Here is a 22189-nt window from a genome sequence, read left to right as displayed (position 1 = left end):
GCACCCCTTTCCCGGGTGGGTGCTCCCACTGTTCAAGATCTTTCGCAAGCTGATTCCCAAGAAGAGTGGGACTATTTTTAAACCCCTGGGAGGGTACAGTCCATGATAGTTGTGTTTTTCTTTGTGAATCAGAGTTTTCCCATTCAAATGCAAAAATAGACTGACTGAGGCAAGGGACAGGCAGAAGAAGGCATCCTTCAGATCCAACACGGTAAACCAAGCCAATTCATCTATTCATTTTAAGAGCAAAGCATACAGATTTCTCACCAATGGGTGCAAATCTTCAGCGATTTTATTTACATCCCTCAAATCTTGTACAATCCGATAGTTCCCATCTGGTTTCTTTACAGGCAGGATAGGGGTATTACACTGTGATTCACATTTTTTTAGCAGCCTGGTTTTGATAAATTGATCAATTATCAGCTGAATTCCCTTTCTGTCTTCAGTCCTGAAGGGATATTGCTTTGTCCTTACAGGATGAACCCCTGACTTTAACCTAATTACTATAGGGGGTGGTGGTTTGGGCTCGTCTGGGCATTTCAGTAGCCCACACCCTTGGATAAACCTGGTTTTTAATCCCCTTTGGTACCCCTGTCTGAGCTGGGACGCTGACAAGAGCTGAACTTATTATCTCTATTAAGTGGCCATCTTTTACCTTAAACTCATTTTTTCCTGATTCAAATTTCACTTCTGCCCCCAATTGCTCTCGCAAGTCCCATCCCAGCAGAGGTTTTGGAGAGTTCAGCATGTAGAAGAATTTGTGTATTCTCCCTTGTTTTCCCAATGTGTATTTTAGGGGTTTAAGGAAATACGCCTTTTCGCTCTGGCCAGCTGCCCCTTTTACAGTAACAAACTCATCATCAAGGGGGGTTAGGGAAGTGACAGTGTCCGAGTGCCCCTAGGTTGATACAATCTGGCAGTCGCATCTTCTACAATTTCCGAAGGGTATCTCTTGCTGACCGACCTATGAACAATGAAACCAACTGCTGTATTCCCACTTCGGGTCTGGGGTCTGGAGGGCTGTGTCTCCTCACAGTGTCCTGCAATTGCCTTCGCAACCCAGTCCCTATAGACACCTAACGTCCCTCGCTCAGCCATTCTGTTTGGATCCCAATGGCTGTAAGGGAAAAGGTTCCTTAACACCGCCTCCTCCCATCTTATCTTGGGCCAGACCCAGGGATGTTTTAAGAACTGTCTGTTTCTTGTTTCGGTCATACGGTGCACTAGTGATTGGATGGCACCGCAGCCAGGGCCGTGCTGTTTGATTAGAACTGGACGTGGCAGGCTGCTCCCAGAGGGTCACTACGATACCCTTGGTAGAGATAATCCCTAATATTACCTCTATTAGGAGATTATCTCTTAGCTTAGGGATATGGTCTAGTGGGGGCTGTTAGCGTTAGGTCAGAGGTTGGACTCGATGATCTTGAGGTCTCTTCCAACCTAGAAATTCTGTGATTCTGTGATCTCCGTTGTGCCCCCCTTTCCAAGTTTCCAAGTCAAAGGAGGAAAACGGCGCTTAGACAGGAACCGGCCCCCTCCCGGTCCCACCGCCTCCCTCAGCGCAGCCCGAATCCCCCCCTGCTGTTCTCTGGTTCCTGCTGCCCTGGGGCTGCCGGGCGGCGTTGGGGCTCATCTCCCAGTTCTCTGGCTTAGGGAGGTTTAGGGGCGTAGGAATCAGCCGGCTCCTCCAAGTCCCTCCCTGGTCCCTGCACGCCGCCCCGTACTGCAGCACCTACCGGGCCGGGAGCACCCAGGAGCCCCCCCCCGGCCTCGCCCGCACCCCCGGGGCGCCTCCACCGCCCGCCCCCCCCCGCCCCTACCTGAGCCGCTCCTCGCCCCCGCGCCAGGCCCCGCCCCCTCGCTCCCTCCAAGCCCCGCCCCCTACCTCCAAGCCCCGCCCCCCCCGCGCGGCGGCGCCTTCCCTCAGGCGACTCTCGCCCCGCCCCCCCGCGTGGCGGCGGCGCCTCCCGATTGGCGGCGGGGCCGTGGGGTGACGGGGCGGGGCGGGGCGGGGCGGGGCGGGGGGCGCTGCCGCGGGGGCCGCCGGGAGCTGTAGGCGGAGCGCGGCTCCCCGCGGACTGCGGCTCCCGGCGCGCAGCGCGGGGCGGGGCGGGGCGCGCGCTGCCCGGGCCCCATTGTGTGGCGCGGCCGCGGCTCCCCGGCGCCCGCCGCCATCTTGTGCCCCAGGCGCCGCCGCCGCCGCCTCCGCCCGGGCCGGGGCCGCCTCAGGGGGCGGCCTCAGGGGGCAGCCGCCGCCGCCGCGCCCGGGGCCGGGCTCACCCGCGCTGCCTCCAGCCCAGCCCAGCTCAGCCCAGCCCAGCCCAGCCCATGGCGCCGCCGGGACAGCGGCCGCGCGGGGCCCGGCCCGGCCGCCCCTGAGCTCAGCGGCCGCCCCCGGCTCGGCTCGGGCCGCCCGCCTGCCCCCACAGCGCCGCCCGGGCCGGCCCGCAGCGCTGCGCCATGAAGATCAAGGACGCCAAGAAGCCGTGTAAGGGCTGCGGGGCACGGCATGGGGCTGAGGGGGCTCAAAAGGGCCCGGGGGCTGCGCTCGGGCAGGGGAGGGGGGCTCGGGCCGGGCTGGCCGCTGGGGAGGCGCCGCGGGGCCCGGCCCGGAGCTCGCTGTGGCGGCCGAAACGCCCGGGCTGGCCTCGCTGAGGAAATGAGCGCGCAGTGAGCCGCCGCCTCTCGGTAATGCCGGCGTGTGGAGGTCGCTGAGCTGGCTGTGTTCGCCGAAAGGGCGGCTCGGGTGGATCTAATTTTTCTCTCTTAACGTAATTTTTAATGTCAGTGAACGGTGTCGTGACTTTGAGGCAGGCGCGCTCCGTAAGATGTTATAGTGGCTTGGTAATTCAAAGCAGTCCGAGGTTGCTTCTGAGGCAAAAACTGCTGATTTCGGGGATGGCTGCTGGGCCTCGGCTGTTCTCTCTGGTAGTGGATGTAAATTTCATCAAACGACGATGCTGAACGTCAACAAGAAATGTTAATGGCTTAAAACGAGCAGTGGGTTTGGAGCTGCAGGCATCTGGCTCTTGAAAGTGAACTTTGATGGTGGTTTTGGGTGATGGAAATTGGAAACAATTGGGCCAAAGAGCAGTGCAGGAAAGAGTGCAGCATCAACCGGTTTGTTTCATCCTGTCATTTTAATGTCACCTATTTTAAAGCTGGTGGTTTTTTATAGTAGCAATTAATTTATTAGGCAGTGGACGTTGGATTTACTCTGCAGATCTGTGCTCCTGATCATCACGCTGACTGCAGGGGCAGGGCAGCTGGGTGTTTGAAAAGGAGCGGGGCCACAAGGGCTGCAGAAGAGATCGGAAAGGCCCATTGGTATCTGGGGGTCCTGTGCCTCCAAGTGGCAGATACTGCAGTGGATTTGGCTTATACGCCCAAATGGACCATGACACTGGGCTGGGCTCCTTGTACTGCTCTTAGCCCAATGGTTTGTAGCTCGGCGGTGAAAGACAGAGACACTTTTCAGGAGAATTGTTGTTGAGGCAGTACAAAGTTCTCAGAGGAAGTGTGTATTTAATCATGGGTGCTGGAGCCCAATTTCGGGGGGGAAAGTGGTTAACCATTGTACGGGAAGAGGCCATTAGCCTGTTGATAAGAGCCTACAAAGTCAAGTTGAGAAGGTCAGCCTGCCACAACTTTTATCCGTGACGTGTAGCATCAAGAAGACAAGCACGACTGAGCGACTGGTAGGGGAGGGTGAGGCTGGATGGAGGCACCTGCTGAACTTACGGCTTCTGAGGCGGGTCCGCTGCCTGGGTGTGGTGCTGTGAGCCTCCCCTTGAAGGGCATTTAAACTCCCTTTGGATGTGATGGGAAGTGACAGGCATTTTAACGGAGGTAACAAATTCCGATTGGGAAGAACTTAGACCAAGTAGTTGGTATAAGAGGGGAGGCAGGAGAGGTTCTGAGAGCTCCATCCTTGAAAGCCTGTGGAGGCTGTCAGTCTTGGCTACCCAGAGCTGTAGTTCACCCCATCTAGCACAGGCAGCACTCCTGCTAGCACGAAGCAGAGGCTGGACGAGATGACCTCTAGAGGTCCTTTCCAACAACCAGTTGTGTGACAGCTCCTCTAAGATGATCCTTGTGGGGAAGAATGACCAGGGCCTGTAAGATAAACTTCCAAAGGTTATTTGGGGGTGGAGATGACAAATGTGAGCAAAGCGTCCTGTGGAGCTGCCGTTGCGTAAGGTCTGTCTAGAGGGAAGACGAGGGGAGTCAGCCCACGAAAGTGATGCAGGCAAAATGCTGGTGTGTTTCTTACAGAAATTCCCCCGTCCTACCTGAGGTGTAGAAGAGGGAAGTGGAACTTGGATTCAGTAACTCTGTCTTGCTTGCACTTCTTAATAATGCTTTTTGCGTTATTTATATAATCAATAGTAATTTCTAAATTATAAGCCATTTGTGACTGCAGTGGGATATATGAACAGTTCATTTTCATAAATGGGACTTCCTCTGTCAGTTTTTAAAATACGTGTGAATACGTTAATGCTTTCCTATCAAACAAATCAACATGTTGCATGAGCAAGACAAAATAACTGTTGGACAATGACTGCTCGTCCTGCTGCTGTCATCAGCTACTACGTGCAACTTGTTTTTCCACCAGTGTGCACTGCAGTCTTTTGCTGAACTGTGTCAGAACTGTAACTTGAGGAAGGAAGCTTACCTTAGTGCTTTGGTCTCAAAAAAAAAAAAAAAAAGAGGTAGTTGAATTTCTTATAGAAAGATAAAGTGTGGCCTGGGGGGGGGCTTAGCTGAGTTTTCTGAGCACGTGACAGCGTTTCAAGGTGTAAATAGTTGCTCGTTGTTCCATTTTTAGCTGTGGTCAGAGGTGTATTTCAGACAGTTTAGTAGAAACGAGTGCTCATTCTTTGCTCTCGGGAGGATTTCTGTTCCATGACTTCATTCTGAAAGCTATAGCGTTGGTTTAGTCTTAGGCTTAGGCGCGTTGCTTTTGCTGTTTGCCAAAGCTAATCAAGCACTTCTTATCTCCACAGCTTTCCCATGGTTTGGCATGGACATTGGGGGAACTTTGGTGAAACTTGCATATTTTGAACCTATCGATATCACTGCAGAGGAGGAGCAGGAGGAAGTGGAAAGCTTGAAGAGCATCCGCAAATACCTGACATCCAACGTAGCCTATGGATCCACTGGCATTCGAGATGTCCACCTTGAGCTGAAAGACTTAACCATTTTTGGTCGCAGAGGAAACTTGCACTTTATTAGATTTCCAACTCACGATTTGCCTACTTTTATCCAAATGGGAAGAAATAAAAACTTTTCAACACTACACACGGTGCTCTGTGCCACGGGAGGTGGCGCTTATAAGTTTGAAGAAGACTTTCGCACAGTAGGTAGCCCACCTTTCCTCGTGCTGATGCTGGAAGCATTGCTGGTGATGGGTTGAGACGAGCAGTGTTTAGAAAAATAGCAGAGTGCTCAAAGGTTCCTAGCTATTAACTCCTTTTGCAGTCATAGGCATGATAATCTAGAAACTTGCTTTCTGATGTAAAGATGCAGGATGGTGTTACGGAGAATAACTGTCTTCTGATCTGCCCTTTTCCCAGTGAGAGAATGTACTTAAAGTGCTGAGGGGCTTGACTTGCTTTGGATTTTCTTTCTTTTTGTGGTTCTTGATGACAGGTGTTCAGTGTTCGTGGGTGGTTTTTGTTGGATTTGGTCCAGTACATTGTTTCTGGGTGTGTGACAGAATGGGTATCTCTAAGGCAGTCTTTCTCAACAGCAGGCAGGTTTGGGACTTTCCTGAGGTCTTTTGACTCTTCCCTTGGTGTTCAAAATGGATCGTTTGTTTAGGAACAGTTTCAGAAGGTTAATAGCTGAGAATCTTGTCACAGGATCCACTGCACGCACGGCCTAGCTTCAAAGTGGCTGCAGGTCTGCTTCTAGAGACCAGACTAGCAATAGCACAAAAAATCTCTTCCTGTTTCCAGTCCTGTGCCAGTCTTGCATTGAGCTGGTACAACAACTGTTTAGGGGATAGGGTAACAAGCTGTACAGCTTCATTATCTAAAACCTCACAGAAATGGTTTGTGTTGGACCGGTTCCCTGCTCTGCTCAGCAGTGAAGTTTCACCTCCCCTGCCCAGGAGGGGGGTTGGACCAGATGAATCTTCAGAGGGCCCTTCCAACCTCAGCCACTCTGTGATTCACAGACAGCTGCGAACAGGGCAAGAGATGCTGAAATGAGCTGGGGGCAGGGGAGGGGACTGGCAGTGTTGTGATCCGGTAATGAGGCTGGTCAGTAGCATGTGACACAGTCTGCTTTGTGCAGCTTCGTGGTCTAAACCCAGGCTGCTCTCTAAAAGTGAGCTCATCTGATTCAGAGAGACGCTTTGTGGCTTTTTTCTTGGATTAGCTGCTCAGTTGGACTCATTATAACTGTTGGAATGCCCTGCTGCAGTAAGGGAGAGAGTGTGATCATTCTTTGGGGAGCCCGGAGTGAAATTGGATTAAGTAAAATAGGAGATGGGAGCCTTCCTGAAATCCACAGAACTTTTTAAATTGTCTTGGTGCTTTATGAGGAAACAACAGCTGAAGTGTCATGTGCAAGACCAAGGAAGAGCCTGGTGTGTAAGGAGCCTAGTGTCCTACGGCATTTCTGACCTGTGGCTTTCTTGTAATCCTTGGAGTACTAATAAAGCTGCAGCACTGATAGGATGCTGGTCAGGTGTTTATCTTTGGTTTTCATCTGCTGCTGTTGTAGCAGTAACTCTTTCCTTCTGAGATGGGAGGGAACCCACAGACCTTGAGGTTGTGCACATTTGTCAGTTTGACCAGCATCACATGAGGGGGCCTCTAGGGTATTTGCTGTTTTTTTTTTCTTTGATGAAAATGCTACCGATTTTTCAGTGGATTAATGTCTGAATATCTCAAAAGATATCTGCGAGCTTCCTAAAGCAGCTATTTATAATGCCTGGCTGTGATGCGACTGCTATCTGCGTTTATAGACAGCCTGATTTGCGAATGGAGCTATTCAGAACTGAGCTCTGAGCTGGCACTGTGGTGAGATTGAAGCTGCTGAATTGGAAATCTGAGATAGCTTCTGGGAGTTAGGCAGGATGAATATCCTCACAAATGTGAAGCATGTTTAAGCAATGTTAGAACACACGGACACTGTCTTTGTTTTTTTTTTTTTTTTTTTAACACAGATTGGAGACCTCCAGCTGCACAAACTGGATGAGCTTGACTGCCTTGTCAAAGGCTTATTGTATATAGACTCTGTCAGCTTCAACGGCCAGGCAGAGTGCTACTACTTTGGAAATGCCTCAGAGCCTGAGAGATGCCAAAAGATGCCTTTTAACCTGGACGACCCGTACCCATTGCTGGTTGTTAACATTGGTTCAGGAGTCAGTATTTTATCAGTCCATTCCAAAGACAACTACAAGAGAGTAACTGGAACAAGGTAACTTGAAAACCTACGTTGGGGTTGTTACCTTATGGAACAGGGAACCTTCAGCTTCTGCAGTGTTTCTTCTCTCCCTGACTCAGCCCATGTATTCTCTTCCTCTCTTTAGTATGGAAAAGGTGTTTTTAACCTTTAATTTACAGCTGCATTTTTTGAAGCCCATTGCCATGTTGTTGTTATTGAGATGTAGCAAATATTTATCAATAGGTAGAAGCTTGCAGTGCTCCGTAGTGAGTCGTATAGTTTTTGTCTTAAGTTTTGATAATGTGTCCAGTGAACCTGTGCTTCTGGTGCTCTATCAGCATAAATATGTCCACATGTGTTTTGCTGAAAATCATCAAGGCTCAGAGTCAGTGGCACAGTGTCATTTCAGGGTATTTCAGGCTCTGATGAAGTCTTCCAGTTGACATATTGGTAGTTTATTATTATTTATTAGCTATTTATTATCTGATTTTACAGTTAGCTTCTTTGAAATTACTTGTAACAGTTGTTAATCAATGGTTACTGTAGTGAACCTTAGTAAGAAAGCAGACATCTTGCATCTGTCATCTCAGATGGCTTTGTTTGCTTTACTAAGTCAGATGTAAAAATCTCTGGTGAGGAAATAGCGTTTAAAAGGAGCTGCTTTTCTTCATTAGTCTAGGTGGAGGAACCTTTCTTGGTTTATGCAGTTTGTTGACGGGATGTGAAAGTTTTGAAGAAGCTCTGGAGATGGCATCTAAAGGAGACAGCACCCATGCTGACAAGCTGGTTCGAGATATTTATGGAGGAGACTATGAAAGATTTGGCTTGCCAGGATGGGCTGTAGCATCCAGGTAAGCAAGGATTCTTTGTTGCTGCGTGTCTTCTTCTGTTGTTCTTTTTTTTCTCTTTGTAAGACTGAGGTAGTATGGCTTCAAAAACAAGACCTAAAGTATTAGAACTTGCAAAAAGAAATTCTCTTTGTGTTACTCTAATCAAGTTACAGTTTTGTTCTAGAAGTGTATGTGCTGGGTTATCCTAAAATTCTAAAGCTGCATGCAACCACGTGTGCCTTGCTAGCTAGATACTGAAGAAACCTGATGTGGTGTCATGTATAGCTGAGCATTTTTCTTTACGGCAGTTTGAAGAACATGAGCTGATCATAGGAGTGGCAAGAACAAAGTGCAGAGGAAAAACTAATGCCAATTACTTTTTGACTTCCTAGAATCTTTTAGTGCGGCTGTTGTCCAGGGAGAAGGTGAGTGGAAGAGGAGGAAGGCATTTTTTGTTGCTCTTTCAGTAGTAGTATCCCCTCGTGTCTTTTTTTCAATATGTGGTGCACTCTTTTGATATATGTAGTGGTCAGTACAGGCACGTGGCATGTTATTTTAACTATTTGTCTCACTTGTGAAGGCTGTTGAGCAGTTTGCACCATAGGAGTTAATGTATTTGACAGAGAGTTTTTGTCACAGCTGCTGGTTTTATTTCCACTGGGGAAGATTACTCATGATGTTACAGCTTCTCTACCCTTAAGTGTAAGAATAAAAAACTTTGGGAATGAAGCTAATGTATACACAACAATTCATTCAGTCCTTTGGCTTTTATTTGGTAGTAAGGAGGTTTTAATTCACAGTAGCTCATTTCTTCTCCCTCTCTAGCCAGCTGAGTACAAGTCTTTACAGAGAGGTTTTAAAATATGTAAACTTTACACTTTAGTCAATTCATCTTAACTACCTCTTTGTATCGGTACTCTCTGTTCTCATGTGGTTTTTAAGGCCCTTAGAAACCTCTGATTTTTTGAGTCTTAGAAAAATCAGGATTCTGGCTCTGAAGTGTCTTAGATCTGACACACAGAGTCCTTAGTTGTAAAAAATGGTGCGTAGCTATGGAGCCATGTCTTGTTTCTTTTTTTGGTGATTCATGAGAAATGATTTACTGTGGATAGTAATGAGCGTGTCCTTCCAATCTAGAACTCTGTTTATACAACCTAAATAGCGTTCTGTCAGCTGTTTATTTTGTTTCAGAGCTTTGTGTCCCATCATAAAATAATTAACTTCATCTGTTTTACTTCTGCTGCTTTTAGGAGAGAGGATAGGATAAATATTGTGAGTGAGGAAATGAGCACGAGGAGTTGTAGGATCCGCCTGTCACTTAAGCACTGACTTCATTTACAGTGACCAGGTTTGTAAAGTAATCTGGCCTAAGAATAAGACTACTTCTTGTCATAGGTGCTTCTTCATGAAAATCAGCAATCTAAACAACAAGATTTTGTTGGGAGTCTTTATTGTAACAGGGTCAACCCTTTCCTGTAAACAGACAAATAGCCATGGTGTAGTATTAGTTGTGAGGTCATCAATTAAACTGTATTTAGTATGGACTTGAAAAGGCAGCACCTCATGAACAAGTACATGACAAGTTCTGTTACAGCATAAAAGCTACGTTCTGAAGTTCGTTCGAATGCATGGGGGCCACTTGATACTTACTGGATTTTTTTTTCCTGTTCTAGTTTTGGAAATATGATTTACAAGGAGAAGAGAGAGTCTGTTAGTAAAGAAGATCTTGCAAGAGCCATCTTGGTCACCATCACAAATAACATCGGGTCTATTGCCCGGATGTGTGCAGTAAATGAGGTAAATCTTTAGAAGTTCTTATTACATAGTTTGATTATTTGGTTTTGGATTACATGGCTGCAAAAATGACACATCATTTTGAATCTTTTAGTGTGTTCTCAAATGAAACTTGTGTAGTAATAAAGAACTAAGAATTGGTGTATAATGTCTTGATTGTCTCTGGAGGCTTACATGACTTAAACTGACATCTAGTAGCAGTTGGAAAGCTTATGCACCTTAAAGCAGCAAAGGTGACTGCAGGACTATGAAAGCACTCATTATTTTCTCCCCCTTGATAGGTAGGTAAGAGGCTGGGGGGACAGGTAAATGCGTGCTACAGATAATGCCTGGGTGCACAGCTGGTGCCACCAGCAGGGATTTGGCATCTTAAAGCCCTGGACGTTTGGGGGGAACACAGACTGCAGAGGAGAATTGAGATCCACCTGATGAACTGGGGTAAGGGTTTCTCTGCCAGTGGGGAATGTAACCTGCTGAGGAGGGCTTTAAGCTAGCTCCGTTAGGGAGTGGAGCCCAAAGCCTGCAGATAACTGAAGGACCAGGGGAACACAGAGTCTTGCGCTGAAAGGACTTGCAGTGCCCTCGTGAGAAGAGGATGACTGTGGGCCCCTCAACCCTCTGTACACCAGCACATGCAGCATGGGATCCGAGAGGATCTGGAAACAGGTGTGTAGATTTGAAGCGATAGCAGTGGGATCGCAGAGACGCGGTGGGATAGCTTCTGTAATGGGGCAGCTGCAGCCGTCGGGCTCTCCAGCAGGAACGGGCAGGAAGGAGAAGCAGGGAGGTCACACTGCGTGGGAGTGGCTCCGTGCTCCGAGCCTTGGTGTGGGACAGCAGCATTTGACCAGAAGCTTACGAGTGAGAATTGGGGGAGGCTCGCAATGGAGGTGTGTGAGCCTGCTGCAGACTGCTCTGGTGGCAGGAGAAGGCAGACTGCCCTTCAGCTAGCTGCGGTAGGTGCTGTGGTTGCAGGTCCTAGTTTAAGGAGGGACTGCCTTACTTACCAGTGTATTGGGAATGATTTTCTGACACACGTGCCTGGCAGGCTGACTAGGCAAGTGTGGTGGACCTGCTAGTTGTGAGTGAAAAAGAACCTGCTGGGGATGTCAGTAACAGCCTAGAAATAGCAGAATTTAGAATACTGAGGGAAGTGAAGAAGGCAAGAAGCAGAATACAGACTTTAGATGGACTTGAGTAGGACAAGCTTCTGTTTCTGGGGGAGGAATTAGGAAGCAAGATCATGTGGGAGGTTGCTCTGATGGGGAAAAAAGCTCAGAATAGCTCATTAATTTTCCAGGATAACATCCTCAAAGCAAAAAGCAAAGCTGAGGTACAGACTGGCTAGAAGGTAGCTAAAGAGAGAAGCGTACAGGCAGACAAGCTGACCTGACCGTGAGGCACCCACGTACCTTTGCAGCTGTCTAGGCTGCCCTTGTACCAAGATGCGTGTGCAAGAGCACAGCCAGCAGGTGGTATGTCAGGCATGACCCCCTGTCCTGCCCCAGCCTGGACAAACAGCAACAGGATGGACAGAGGGCTCTTGAAGCAGAGCTTTGCCCTGTAGCACCTAACACATGATCAGGTGCTCAGAATGTGGGGCAAGCCTGAAGAAGAGCCTGTGGTGGTTGTCACCATGTAGAGAGGGTTACAGGAAGGATGGGGCAAGGTACAGCCAAGCACAGTAGGAGGGTGGGAAGAAATGGATGGAGTTTGCAGCAAAGGAAAATCTGATTGGTGTAAGGCAAAAAAAGACGACCACAGTGAGATCAGTTGAATACGGACTTGGAGAGACTGGAGTCCAAGGAGAGTTTCAAAATGTGCCTTGAGTGGGTTGGAAGGTTGAAGTCTGAAGTTAGTCCTGCTTCAAGCAGTGAGTAGTAGCTGATGGCCTCCAGTGGCTTCTTCAAGCTGAAATTATTCTCTGATTAAAGCTCATAGGAAGCCTTGCTTCTACTGAAATGTTGTTTTTAATTTTTACTAACTCTTGATTTTGGATTACTCTGACACCTGTCATCTTAGTACAGAGATGGTTTCCTGCCATCCTCAGTTTCTTACAGCTCTGAACACAATCAGTGCATTCAGCTTCAGCATAACTGGCGTTGAATCAAGATCCTGTGGAACACTGAATTTAAGCATACAATGTACATAAGATGGCTAAGCACCAGGGATTTCCTCACTAAGTATCAACAAATTTTGTATGAGATGAGGTTTAGTAACAGCTTGCTTTGAAAAGTCCAAGGGCAACTGCATTTAAAGCTCTACTTAAATCTGCGGAGGTGATAGTCTTATATCTCAGAGGCCTTGTTAGCTGCTGTAACCATTTTACATAGGAGCTGGAGGAATAGGACATATTTCTGGTTTTAATATTGTGACTTCTCCCTCTGTTTCCTTTTCTGTTCTTTCATGTCTGTATTAAAGAAGAAAGTTAATCTTGTAGGTATTGAGTTAATTATGGTTTGGAAGTTTTTTTTGTCCTTTATGGCATAACCTGGTAACAAAAGAGGTAAAATAAGAGTGAAGGTGAAAACACGTGGTCTGAGTGTGAGCCAAATGTATGCGACTTATCTTTAAGGATGGGGTAAATGAGTACAAATCCGAAATCATAAACTGCACAAAGCTTTAGTCCAAGGTTTTTTGGCTTCATTCCAACTATATCACCAAACTACAAGTCATAAGAACCGATTAATGCAAATCCACAAACTGATACCTTGAACAGATCCATAAAGATTAAAATGGATTTAATTACTTCAATTCCAGCAATAAGCAGAATTGTGTTTGGGTGCCCTCACGGGAGGTTTGTTTTGTCTTTCTTGTGAATAAGGATAGCAAAAAATGGTTGCATGTTAGTGCTTTGACTACAGGTTGAATTGTCTTACTAGTTTTTGTAACACCATCTATACAAGCATGCATTTAACACCCTTAACGCAATTAAATCTCCTTTGGTTCTTGCTCTCGTATCATTAAATCAGTGTTCAATGTTGCTTCCATTTAACGTCAGATTTATTTCAGTGAATTGGGAAAATTTAATGATTTTTACTTCTTTGCATTTAACTTGATTAAAATTCACAGCTCAATTTCAGTCTGTGCTTAAGTCTTAGTCTGATCTTACACTGATGTATATTGAGGTCTGGAGATGAAACGAGCATCTGTCTTACTGTCTTCGGCTTCTTTACAGTGCTGCCTTGTTGCATATGGATCAAGCAGCATTGTACAGGGCTATGAAGGCATTGAGTCTTCTCTACCAAATACAAGGTTTTGTTTTCCATTTAATTTTGCTTTTAGCGTGGCTGGTTCTTTGGCTTAGTTATAGAAAACGCTCACTTAATTTGAAATGCAAATGCTACTCTATAAATTTAAGAGCTTTAATTCTTGAGTGTTAGAGTATTCTTCTCCACAGGTGTTCTAAATATTGGGATTATATTTTAATTTTTTTTTTTGCTTGGGATGGTGGTGTTTCATAGCTTAATTTGTCAAAGCTGTGTTAAGCAGTGAAAAGACTTAATCCTTTACTGTTTTTCTGTTTTTTAGAAAATAAATAGAGTTGTGTTTGTTGGCAACTTTTTGCGTGTGAATACTTTGTCAATGAAGCTTCTTGCATATGCACTGGATTACTGGTCAAAAGGCCAGCTGAAGGCCTTGTTCCTAGAACATGAGGTATGCTGTGGTGCCTTTATGTGATGTGTTGTTTTACCACTGATAAAAGTGCATGTCCTGAGTAGTTGTCCTACATGTGCTATCCTCAGACACCGAGTACTCAGTAGGTGCTGAAAGTCAGAGGTGTTTCTCGTGCTGCACTGCTTCTCTGGGGACAGTTCTGTCAGGGAGGGAGGGAAGTACTGCAGCCTGTTTGGAGTGTCTTAGATCAGGCTGTGGATTTTGTTGGAGAGGTACAAGAAATGTTGAGCTTCCTGCTAGGGTTCAACAGCCCTTCCTTGTTTGGTGTTTTTTGTTGGAAACAAGACTATTACCTATTAACATACAGGTAATCAGTGTTAGTGACAGGTCTTACAGCTGGGAGACATTTAGCTTCTTGGCAAGGGGCTGGCAATCTTTGTCCTCAGTTTGCTAGTCTGCAAATATTCCAGTAGTAGATCTCTTAGCCTTCAGTCAATTCTCACATTTTTTTTCATTTATAGTTTATTGCTAGACTGACAGTAGTCTGTCTTCCTGCAAGTGTCTGCAGTAATAGAACAGTTCCTTGTTAGTCCTACCCCTTCAGATTTTTCTTCAATCTGTTTAAAACTCTTGCATTTTGTCAAGTGAAGATTCAAAATGCTTCGATGTTTTATTGCGGTAGGAAGGGAGAGAACCTCTTAATTTCCGTGGGGGAAAAGTAATCCAACAGGAGAACGCTGTTTTTTGTGTCTGGCCAAGTATATATTCCATAAGAAGGTTTTGAAGCTTGGAGATGCTGCTTTAACTGTTTTACAAATGTGAGGTGCAGTTAGTTTAATACATCCCATCCTTGTACTGTGGGAATAATGTAGCTGTGGATATTGAAGAGCCTTTGGCAACCAAAATACGCAGCTCCTCTATTTAACAAAACAAAAAATCTGTGCTTTAAGTCAGTGCCATGTCTTAGAATTCCTGCAATGTATGGGGAGGCTTAGGGTAGAATCTAGAGTTAAGTTCAATAATAAAGATATTTTTCTTTTTGTTTCATAAAGCTTAAAAAATAATATGAAAGATGATGTATTAAGTGCATGTTGTTTCTGTAGCATTGGTCTGCCAGATGCTTTGTTGTTACTGAAATATATGATTCAAAGAAATTCATGTCCACCTTGAACCTGAAATACTCATTTCTTTTGAACAGGGATACTTTGGAGCTGTTGGTGCTCTTCTCGGGCTGCCAAACTTCAGCTGAGATGCGAGATGTCACTGCACTGAACTGTTTTCCACCTGGATGACACTTGTTTATGGCAATGGGAACTAAGTCTGGGGATGGGAAAAGAAAATGGTAGATTTTCTGTAACTTTTTAAATTCAAGAAGTGATGAGCTACTGAATATTGCCATTATAGGGAAGGTGTTTGTTTTTTTTTTTTTACTCTGTTGGGCATTCAAAAGTGAAATGTTTGGGGATATCATTTATGTTCTTTAATACATGTAGCCAATATTGAACTTTTAATATGCAATACATCCTCTGAAAACAAGCTTTCAGAAGAAGGAATGCCAGTCCTTTAGGTGCTCAGCACTAAATTATTGCAAGTTCATTCCTGAGGTCTTAGGTCTATTGGGTTTGTATATAACTGATGAAAGAAACATTATTTTTATTGGTTATACTACAGTATGAGCACAATTTCCCTCATGCACATAACTGTAAAAACAGTAAGGTACTATCAACAAGATGAGGAAACCATAGGCAGTGGTTTCCCATGGTAACAATAGTAATTATTTTATTTTCTTGTGTAATGGAAATACTATTAATGCTTTAGTTTTCAGTGGAAAGAATAAAAACACAAAAAATCAGCCAAAGCAGAAGAATAAGCAGTTGATGTGATGAAGATTTTGTGGATACCTCTACTTGCCCTCTTTGCTTACTTGAAGATCCACCTGTGATTTTTGGGAAGACCCTCTCTCTTTGGTTAGATTTAGAAAATAATTTAATGAAACTGTTCTTTTCTTAATTTCAGGATGTGACTTCCAAAAATAGCTTTAGGTTGGGGGGAGGGAGGGTCCTCAAATTCTGACATCATAAATCATTATTTGTGAAGACACCACAAAGCCTGTGAGAGTTGAAGAAATCCTCCTCCTAACAAAATAAAAATGGAACATTGAAATTCTAATGCTTTGGCTAACTTATATGGAGGCTTAGAAAACTTTTGTCCCATCCTATGATTTTGAAAATCTAATTTCTCTAATTTTATGTGAGGTAATCAGACTCTAAATGTTGAAAATGAAAGATGGCTAGCTTGCTTTTACATTTGGAAGCTTGATTTCTGGAAGTTGAGGACAGCATCAGAGTTTGTATTGCAGTACTAAAAGGACCAATATGCAGTGCACTTGCAATATGGAACCAGTTATCAAACTGTGGCCTTGGGATAAAATCCGTACTCTCGAACTGATCATTTTTTCCTATATACGTCAGAAATTTGCAGTTGGGATTATTGTTAAAAACTTAGTCCTGAAGCAGGGCATGAGATCTGAAATTTATAAGGACGTTATACAGTTGTTAGCTATATGAATCTTTGTGGACTAAAGAAATACCCATTTTTATGATAACTTATTTTAATGTTATTTCCTATAAGTGCACAAAGAACAACCGAACTAGAACACGTTAGTGTTGGGTTTTAATGTGCTTTATAATAGAGGATTCCACAGCGTGGCCGCATTGTATTCACAGACACATCCACCTGGTACACTGGAAAGCTGTGTGCAATTTTTTTTCCTTTATTTAAATTCAAAGCCCCATATTAACATCTTTAAAAAATAAATACATTTGTGATCCTTTAAGAGTGCAGTAACTTAGAGTAGCCACTTCACTGAGCCCAATGCCAATCTCAACTACAGTTCATCTACCAGTGCTTTTCCTAGGACTCCTACTGAATTTTCTGTGCTTGCTTTGATGTTTCAGTCTACATATTAAAAGATGAACTCACAGTTCAGCTGATGTAATGCTAATCAGAGCACTTCAGAAACTTCACAAAATAGGTGAATATGGCTTTTATAGTGTCTTACAAGTACTGTACACTGTTCCTTTCAAGATTGACTATAGGAAGTAACCTGTATTTGGTTATAGAACTTCAAGAGAACGTTTTCTGAATGTTTTGACAGCTTCCTGAAAATGTTGTGAACCAACTGTATGTTTTTCTTGCAAAGTGGAGTATTTTAAGACACTACAGCCTAATTAGAAACAGTTCCTTTAGTCTGTATTTATTGCTATTCATCTCTCATTGTGGTACTGAGAGCTGCTTTTGAAGCAGTAGTTGGTATGTATTTAACCAGAAGCGCACATAGGAGATGGTTACCTAATGACCGTGACCATGGTTAATTTAAACCATTTGAAGTTGATATGACCTAAAAGACCTTTTTAAGGTAAATTGTACAGTTACAGAATAAAGTAATGCAGTAATTCTTGAATAGCTGTATTGTGTAGATAGTAACTACTGTGAGAATCAAAGTATGCCCTACCTCTTTTTCTCTTTCCTTGAGCTTGCAGAAAAAAGGCTTCCTTTCACTTGTTTTATCAGCACAATTGTTACTTCGTTACAGGAAGAAAAAAGTTTTTAAGCCTGGCTTTAAAACCAGATCTTTGCATTTTGTCTTATTTTCTCCCAAATCAGAACTAGTTCCTAGAGTCTCCAAAAATTGGCTCTACCACACCTAGAAATACTAGGCGTCACAAATAGTTGCAAGATAAGCCTTAAAGTCTTCTAATCTAAATTCTCTTCTGAATAATTTGAACAGGCTTGTATCTTCTATGTGCATAACTGAAGTAACTTGCTTTTTTCCTGATCTCTATTTTCTTGCCATCTCTGTTCCCCAAAGCTAACCGGTTGAAGCTGCTTTATGATGAACTGATTCAGTGTACTACAGTAGAGGGCATTTGGGGTTTTCTCAGGGCTACTCTTGTCTTCTCAAGTAGGACTGCTTTAAAGGAAAGTTGTCTGGTACTTGTAAAGTAAAGCATAAAGCTCATTTTGAATTTGTAATTGCTTTCAGCTCAGTCAGCCATGCGAGTGCCTTTAAGTTTTTCATGTAATGCCAATTTTAATGGTACTGGGACTTGATTCATGAGACTTCTTGACCAGTGTTGCTTATCAGATAACTTCATTGGCTGTGGAGATCCTTTCCATCCAGTTTAGTTAGAGATGCCAGGAGAACAGCACAAGGTTTTGGGCTGCCTATCCCCATGTCCATTATCTTTGGAGGTAATGCCTACGCACTTTTGTCTCTTTCCAGCTCGATCTTTTTAAGCATGACGCACAGTTTTATTCTATCAGTATCTCCCTAAAAATCCTACTAGCTCTTATTCAGGTGAGCACAGATCACTTTTGGCCAAAGACGTTCATTTTATATGAAGCTCTCCCAAGTTGTTACAGCTGTTAACCTTTACCACCTTTCTACTTCTACATAGGGTAACAGCATTTTTAACAGGAGGAGAACCTTTTTTATAATATGTTTTGAATATTTAGCAATATGAGGTGAACACACCTTCAGTGTTCTTTACTGAGGCATGCAGAGGTTAAGGCTAAACACTTGAATTTTTTAACAAAACCTGAATAAAGATAACAGTTCAGAGAGAAGCAACATTGGTATAATTTATTTTTGTCTTAGTTTGGTCCAGATTTTAAAACAGTGTTCAGATCTCTACCTTTTGAAGATCTTTGCCTCTCTTTCTCTAGAGTTCTGCAAGCAAGCACCTATGTGATTCTCTCAGCACATCACAGAATACTTCCTTGCGTAGACTGGAAGTTTTGGCCTAGAAAGAATATGAGATCCTGCTGTTCCCCTCTATTCTTAGCCTGCGTGTTCAGAATAAAAGTTAAATTCTGGCTTCTCGTAATAGATTAAATATTCCTTCAGTAGTACTGTCAGATTCCTGCTTGCATCTGAGTTGTTGGTAGTATATATGCAAGCTGATGATACTGCCTTTAAAGACTGAAATATTGTCTTTCTCTATCCAGTATAGGTCTTCAGGAAATACGTACTTTCAGATAAGTCACAATAACTTTTCATTCCTGAATATTTCAGTATAACAGATTTTAGCATTTGAAACTAGTTAGTGTCTTTTTTCTGTAGTAAGTCTGTGCTTCCTAAGGACTAGATGGTGTCTTACGCATTCAGTCTGTAACTAACATTAATGCCTAAATTCACATTCGAACTGTTTTAAACATCACTTTTGCTATTCACATTCTGGAAACTGGACAGGTGTAATCCCAAGGGAACAGTTTGCTTAAGATCAAGATCAGTGCAGTTCAGATCAGCTACATGTGGTCATCCTTTTATCGTGAATTCATTTTCCACGTGTCATGAGGTTAGTTCTTTCCCTTGTTGGTGGTGTTTTGTTTTTTTTTGAGTACATGGGCTTAAAAGATACGCAGTATGTAATAGACCTTTTAGGTTAAAAAGCAAACAAAACTGTTGTGGGTCAGACTGGGAGTGTTTGACCAGGAACTGTAGATTACCATGCAGAGCTAGGAAAACACTTGGCATGTGCAATTACTGTTTTGGTTTTACTGATCTATTTCCCCTTAATGCACAGTGAGAGGGAGTATGATTAAGGTCACTGTGGGTAAAATGGATGAATTATTTTAAGTCGTCATAAATTAAGTCATCAGACGTAACGATGGGAGACAAAAAAATGCCTTATCACACAGACAGAGGGGCAGTTGTCCACTTGTGTTCTTGAAGTTTTATTAATGTATTTCAAAGTACATTGCCAGTATTCTGTCATCTGCGAATATTACTAATTCTTTGAGTTAAAGTCTGTAAAGACGCTTTTACTTTTGTTTAATTCACATGTGCAAAATAATAAACTTTTTAAAAGCATTTTTTCACACTTTGTGAAAACATCTAAAAAGAGGCTGTAATATGTTTGTAATTACTAATGTGCTAACAGAAGTATGTTTGAGCGGTCCAGGTCTGCATAACTGAGTGCCAAATCCTGCTCACTTCAGCTAGTTGAGTAGATCTCTTAAATGGGTGCAAGATTTGGCCTCGAGGCCTTCTGCCTAGGGAACACAGTAATGCTACATTGCATATTCCTGCTGGTGCTAGATCATTTGTTGAGAATAAACATTCTAAACAGAAACTGTAAATAAAATATTTATAGTCTGGTCCTTCTGACAGGCCTAAAATCTATGACTTACAAATAACTTTTTGCCATATTTTGAGTTTCCCTTTTCCTTTTTTTTTTTTTTTTTTTAACATACGTGGACTGTTTGTTAGGGTGGCAAGTCATTGACAGGTTTTAGCTTCCTGTGCTGCTTTCTGTAAGGCCCGTGACATTCCGGTTGTACGCTATGAGACGGATCACTTCTCATTGCAGGCTTTCAGTGTTATCCTTAGGTTTGTTTTGTCATCGTAGCTGCTCAAGCAATTAGCGTCAGCTAGAACAATATCAGCATTTGTTCTTTGCTAAAACTTCAAGAAATCAGACATTCCTTTTAGCATGTGGGGAAGCTGTTGGAAAAAAATGGAAAAATGCCACTTAAAATTATTTTTAAAGGAAATATGTTAATTAGTCTACAAAACAAACTGGAATAAGGTATATCAATTGCTAATCTGTGCTATAAACTGCTAGCATGTCACAATTCTAGCATCGAATTAAGAACATTGTAAATACATGCTTTAGGAGGAGGTATATTAGTTTCAGATTGTGCATCACAGGAGATCATTATAAGACTAGTGAAATATTTTGAGAAGTACTAAATGACAGCATCTAGAACATGAAAATCAGTGTTTTGATGTTACAGGTTATGGATGGCTTTTTATTATCTGCACTCTTCTATGTTTATGAGTTTTGGCAAATTTTAACAAATGAGTATTTGATTTTTCCATCTACTGACTTGTCATGTGCAGGCCTGCTAATGACCAACTCCCGTCTTGAGATGTTTTAGATGCTAAGCAAAATGAACAGGCAAATTAATAATTGTAAACCCTTGTAGGATGGAAGTTCTCTAAAGAGCCATTTGGTTAAGTTGCCTTATTCTATTCCATTGCACTCATGTTACGTCTCCACTTCCTTGTTTACTGTTCTGACACTGAAGATGTGATGTAAAAATATGTGCTACAAACTTGTATTCAGAAATTCCTGATTAATACCTTTGTGTCACCTGTTAATACAACTCTTGTAAATGATACCTTTATGCCATCTGTAATACAGCTCTTGTAAATTGTTTAAATTATTTTTCTTTTTGTAGCCTTGTTACTGAATGTACAGATTAGATCCCTTTATTATCTCACTAACTTCATTGGGGCCTAAATGTGGCCGATGCTGTAACTCATCCCATTGAAACTGTAAATAATACTTTATTGCTTGTTTGCATGAATGAAGTTTGCATTTCATTTACTTTATCATAAGCCAACTCTGCTGTGATGGGCCTACTTTTTACAGTTTATTTTCCTGGTTTTATTAGCATTTGTTCTGTATGAATGTTCAAACAGTACTTTGTCTTTTCCTAATAAATAATTTGAGATTGTTCATTGTCTGTTTTTGTGGGCTTTGGTGTCAGGTTTCTGGGAGGTGGTGGTTTTTTCCTCTAGCACCATAAGTTGTTGATATTTAATAGTACTGCTGATATATAATAACCTCACAGTATTAATTAACATTTTACAGTAAGGAAGTATGACTGGTATAGTTTTCATGCTATTTTAATACAGAAGAAGAATTTACTTTATATTTCTTAGATTCAGCTTGTTTTTAAAAACATGTCCTAAATTTTAGCTTTGTCTTCCAGGCTAACTTGGGAATGTGTACTGATTCATGCTCTCAAAAGACTCGGCTATGTTTTCCTATTACGCTGTGTATTTATGAGTTACAACTTATCCCCTTTTGGAATTGCCCTTTGCCTATGCTTTAGTAAAGCCAGATTTCATTGTCCTGGAGTTGTTCTGAGTGTGTAACAGGTAAGTTTTCAGGAATGAAGTCTGTGCCACGGTAGCACATCAGTAATTAATGTTGTGATGATCTTGGTGTGTCAAGGACTGGGCTTCAGGATTCACTTTACAGATATTTTGGCTATCCAAACTACGGGTTTTAGTTCTAAATTACCTAAAGCGAAATCTGACAATGCCATTGAGGCCTGTCTCCATCGAGTCTGGCAAAGAACTCGTCACCAAAGTGGTGCAGACAGAAGCATGCAAGAAATACACAGGTTCTTTTAAAAGTTTGTGGGGTGACGATTAGTTTGGATTGGAATTGTTTAATGCAGAAACGTGACTTGTTTCTTTGAGTGTACTATGCTAGCTTGTACTGGGAGCTAGCTTGCATTTCAGCTGGGCTCCTGAACTGCTTTCTGGTGCAGTTGTGTGAGAGCTCCACGAAATGCTGTGTGTAGGGAGGCGCATTTAAGTGCTTCTACACAAACGCACACAGTATGAGGAATAAAATGGATGAGCTAGAAGTCTTGGCCCAGTCCCACAGCTACGACATCATCGGCATAAGAGAAACCTGGTGGGATGAGTCCTGTGGCTGGTGTGCTGCAATAGATGGTTGCAGGCT

The 22189-nt window shown here is 43.1% G+C and overlaps 1 protein-coding gene across 1 annotated transcript; it reads left to right on the top strand.

The window, feature by feature from the left end:
• Positions 1 to 2135: 2135 nt before the first annotated feature.
• PANK3 (pantothenate kinase 3) lies at positions 2136 to 21167 on the top strand. The gene is made up of 7 exons (XM_082771652.1): positions 2136 to 2488; positions 5007 to 5359; positions 7178 to 7431; positions 8073 to 8249; positions 9902 to 10025; positions 13554 to 13679; positions 14839 to 21167. The coding sequence occupies exons 1-7, from the start codon at positions 2461 to 2463 to the stop codon at positions 14887 to 14889; spliced, it is 1113 nt and encodes a 370-aa protein (XP_082627778.1). The 5' UTR covers positions 2136 to 2460; the 3' UTR covers positions 14890 to 21167.
• Positions 21168 to 22189: the final 1022 nt, after the last annotated feature.

Source organism: Aythya marila, assembly GCF_965140915.1.
Source record: "Aythya marila genome assembly, chromosome: 14".
In the NCBI taxonomy this organism is placed as follows: Eukaryota; Metazoa; Chordata; class Aves; order Anseriformes; family Anatidae; genus Aythya; species Aythya marila.
The sequence above is the reverse complement of the archived record's forward strand: the minus strand, read 5'-3'. Positions and strand labels throughout refer to the sequence as shown.